The 4,557-nt window shown below is 32.9% G+C and overlaps 1 protein-coding gene across 2 annotated transcripts in view; it reads right to left on the reverse strand.

Annotated features, from left to right (window-relative positions):
* Positions 1-960: 960 nt before the first annotated feature.
* Positions 961-4,557, reverse strand: part of LOC107689742 (uncharacterized) — a 7,283-nt gene continuing 3,686 nt past the window's right edge. For both annotated transcript variants that reach the window (XM_016487873.1, XM_016487874.1), the window contains 6 exons: positions 3,088-3,193; positions 2,848-2,953; positions 2,557-2,635; positions 2,237-2,300; positions 1,808-1,928; positions 961-1,729 (listed from right to left, as the gene is read on the reverse strand). In XM_016487873.1, coding sequence (XP_016343359.1) covers positions 1,668-1,729; positions 1,808-1,928; positions 2,237-2,300; positions 2,557-2,635; positions 2,848-2,953; positions 3,088-3,193 — 538 coding nt within the window. In that variant the 3' untranslated portion in view covers positions 961-1,667. The remainder of the gene's footprint in view (positions 1,730-1,807; positions 1,929-2,236; positions 2,301-2,556; positions 2,636-2,847; positions 2,954-3,087; positions 3,194-4,557) is intronic.

Raw genomic sequence — 4,557 nt, forward strand, 5'->3', positions numbered from 1 at the left:
TAAGCAAAAATTACTCTAGACAAACATTTGTGTGTCTTTTTTTATTGCTGAAGTGTGTTGAAATGTCTTCTTCTGCATTCTACTGTACGGACGTAAATTGACTTTCCCTTCAGCCTGAGGCTTATTCATTTCACTTTTGGTGTGAAAAGGCTTTTATATTTGCCAAAAATAGAACTTTTTTATTTTAAAAACAAACAAGCAAGCCCTGTCCAGATTTAAAAAGTAACGCAAAAGTAACGTAACGCATTACTTTCCATAAAAAGTAACTAAGTAACGTAATTAGTTACTTTTTTATGGAGTAACGCAATATTGTAACGCATTACTTTTAAAAGTAACTTTCCCCAACACTGGACGTCAAAATATAATCATTTATGTATCTGACTCAGAGTATTCCATACGTTTGTCAGTTGTGATGTTAAATTAAGCTTGCAACATGTCAGCGGGAAACGTACAGCTCATATAGGCTATTATCCTCTCATGCAGTTATAAACGCAGCATTGTGACTGAACCAGTTCTGCTGCACGAGATGAGAACACATTTTTATCATTTTCTGAGTCATGAAAAAGTCTGCTTTTGTGATGTATTTCCTTCTTTCTTTACTGCAAAACATTTGCTCTGTCTAGATGTGCTTAACTCTGCACTAACGATGTGTTCCTGTCACGTATCACACATGCGCTCTTCAATAAGCCGACAGAAAGCGGGTTATTGCGTTTACATGCCGCGCGAAATCGGGGTAAGAGGCAAAAAACTACCTGTGTCGACCGGTTTATGCTTACGCCCTTTATGACCTTACTCCGATAAAAGAAAACGGGTTACCGCGTTTACGACCACGTGCGTTTTCGACTTAAGCATAATCGGTTTAAGAACGTGCATGTAAACGCACTCATTGTTTCCATGACAGTTAAGAACATTACAATAAAATGATAAAAACAAAAATTTATAATCCATAGTTTTATTTTTTGCAGGTTTTAATACAAAAAAAAGAGAAGGGTGTGCTTCATTGGCATGAAAATAATGTTGCAATTCATTAAAAGTGGCCTGGACATGTACTTTATGAGTCATCTTCATTTGTATATGAAGAAAATAATTTGAACAAATTCTGTTAAATTGTTGAGTAAACAGAAATACAGGCACAACATTTCTTGATATTCTAGATCATAATCAACATGCAAGTCATGAAAAACTCAAAATGAATTGGTCAGTCAGTATTGGAGCCCTGTGTGGATTATTACGACTTGGCATAAATATTGTAAACATGTTTTTTCCCCCTATCTTTTATATATATTTAATAATATATAATTACTCCCATAAAATTAATTGGCAGTTAAAAAAAAAACATTGTACAGACATGAATGTTAAAAGCTGTCACAAGACATAGCCTACTGCACAGCAAATGCAATCTTCAAATCATAGTAAATGCATTGAAAATAAACAAAAATAGAAATTGTTTCAAGTACATAATCACCATGAAACCCATTATTTTATGGCAATTAATAAAACAATATAGGCACATAAGTTAGCATGGACAAAGTGAACATCATTTTGCTATTTCGTATCGCATTTTCTGAGAATGGCCAGCAGACATTGCATGCACCGGCGTCCTGAAATTATTCATATAAAGCTACAAGTAAATATTAAAGTAAACATAAGATGAGGCAGGTGAGGTCTTATTGCTGAAGGCGGCGTACAGATCTCTTGGTGTTAGTAGACAGGTTGGTCTGGGTCATGTCTGCAACAAAACACAAGAGACTTCATGTACTTTTGTACTAAACACCATGCATTTCTGTTAGTCTGTGCATTCACACACCTGAGAAGTCTAGCTCATAGCTGAATCTGCCCGCTCTGAAACGCATTGTCCCAGTGGAGTCCTGCTGGTACTGCGCTTCAATATCTTGACTTGACACACTGCAATATCCCCGAGAACCACCCTACACAAAGACAAAGTGCATTGTTATGACACAGAAGGCAAAAGGCGTGACTGTCTTGGTGTTGTTGTGCAAGAATACAGGTCAACATGTCTCAGAAAGCAGGCAGCATGATGGCCACATGATTTTTTTATGTTTTTTTGTAAACAGCTGTTTATTTTTCTGAATTCATCACCTGGATACAGTTATAGAATTAATTCACTAGCAAGATACCACCTAATAAACACTCAAGAGACCACCTAACAACTTCTGCAACCATCACTTAAAATAATAATAAATGTATATTTAAAAAAAAAAAGTTTTTTATTTACTTTCATATAATTATTCCATTGGCCATCCATGTCCATGAACTGCCAACAAGCTTGTGACAATGTACTGCGATAAGAAGAAGAAACATTAAAAAAAATTTATTGTAATGCACACACAACATCAATGATAAAACCAATGTTTAATTTTTATTTTACTATTATTATTATAATTATATAATTTTAATTATTAGAATGTAATTATTATATATATATATATAAATAAAAGTCAACTGTGAGATTAAAGGTCATTAACTTTTATATATTTATTCTGTAGTGGAAATGAGCTTCTATAGAAATGTCCTCTTTTATGAATGGATTAATACCTGTTTGTTTGCTGGATTCCACTGGCAATTCTCCTGACAGCTCTTTTTGTACCATATTTATTGTTCACTTGATACATTCCTGCAGACATGAAGACTATATAAATATACTCAACAACAGGTATACAGTATAACCTTAACATTATGTTTTCAACTTGTAACACATTTCTCTTCTTATAGACATTCCCTCGCAGACGTTTTAGAACAAAAGTCCTCTGCTTTTTCCTTATGTTAGTAGTACACTGCAGACTTCTATATCTGAGGGTTTTGTCATTATGTCTTATTGTATCTTACCACTGAAGTAAAGAGAGTAAGAGAATCGTCTGGCAGTGAATGAAACTTGGCACTGCGGGTTGAGCTGATACAACCTCTCGATTTCCACACTATCCAATGAACATCCCTGTAGACACACAAAAAGTCCAATGAACTGTTAGGTTTAACGTCAAGTTCACATTAAAAATAGCATTTGATTGAATAAGTGGATTTGGATGTGATTACAGTGTTGTTTGGTTGCGTATAGATACTAGAACTCACTGGTTTCTGGAACTCGGTCCAAATGCCCTCATCACCCATAAACTCCCAGATGTGTTGAGAAGAAGAATTCGTAGGGTTTGCAGAGGGAGATGCCAGAGTTTGTGAACTGCATAAAAGCAAATCAAAGGCTTTTGATACAAATACCATTTTAAAGATATTGGGTATTCGTCATGAAAAATGAGATGAAGGGATTTCTCTATAAATAGTTGATTGAAACATACACATAGTTAATAGAACAAACAGTTGATTAAACGCATTAATTGTAAATAAATCTAGAGATCATTTTACTAAGAATTTATAAATAATTTTGTAGGTTGACTTCTTGAAGAGTGTAAACACTGCCACTAAGAATGAGTAAAATCTTGTTGCGTTAAATTTACATAAAAATGTTTTGGTAACACTTTAGTATAGGGACTAATTCTCACTATTAACTAGTTGCTTATTAGCATGCCTATTATTAACATATCGGCTGTTTATTAGTACTTATAAAGCACATATTCTGCATGACCATATTCTACATCCCTAATCCTACCCAATACCTAAACTTAACAACTACCTTACTAACTATTAATAAGCAGCAAATTAGAAGTTTATTCAGGCAAACGTCGTAGTTGATGGTTTGTTGTTGTTTTTACAAAAATTTGTGACAGAAATTTGTATATTGGCTATCTGACGAGTGTCTCTATAAGAATTCGTAAAACCATTCTTACATAAATGTCTTAGTTTTATGATTAAACATATTGATTTCTTAACATAATGATTACTTAAATGATTAAATATTTATGAACGGAAGAATTGTGAGAAGTATAAATACTGGTTTAACAAATGACGGTTTAAGAATTTGTTACATAATTCTTACGTTAAATTTCATTTAGACAAGAATCGTTTTATGAACAACTGATTTGTAGGTTAACTTTTGGAAGAGTGTACTTTCTGAACACTGGAATCTGTAAAAATCAATTCTTACATAAATTACTCGTTCAATTTATCGTTGCAAAAATGTTACGAACAATTTATACATACATTTGTATGTTCGGATCCTGTGTTAGTATAAGAATTTGTAACATCATTTGAACATAAATGTCAAATTTAGTTTATGTAAGAATTTTATGAACAATTTATCAATAAATTCATTGGTTGTGTTCTGAAAGAGAATCAATACTGCAATGCTATTTGTTAAATAATTCTTAGATGCGTTAAATTTTCCGAAAAATGGTTTTAAGGATAATATTTGTAGGCTGACTTTCTGAACGCTGTTGCGTTATAAAATTTCATAAAATATTCTTACTTAAATTACACATTCAATTTACACTACAAAGTTTTTACGAACAATTTATACATTTATAGGGTGATTTCCTGAAGAGTGTAAATACTTTGACACTACAAAAGTTAAAGCATTTGTACATAAATGCTGCTAACAATTTATATAAGAATAGCTTCATTCTTATAGCCCCCCCCCCCCCACAACCA

The sequence above is a fragment of the Sinocyclocheilus anshuiensis genome, unplaced genomic scaffold (assembly GCF_001515605.1).
Source record: "Sinocyclocheilus anshuiensis isolate Anshui unplaced genomic scaffold, SAMN03320099.WGS_v1.1 scaffold1014, whole genome shotgun sequence".
In the NCBI taxonomy this organism is placed as follows: Eukaryota; Metazoa; Chordata; class Actinopteri; order Cypriniformes; family Cyprinidae; genus Sinocyclocheilus; species Sinocyclocheilus anshuiensis.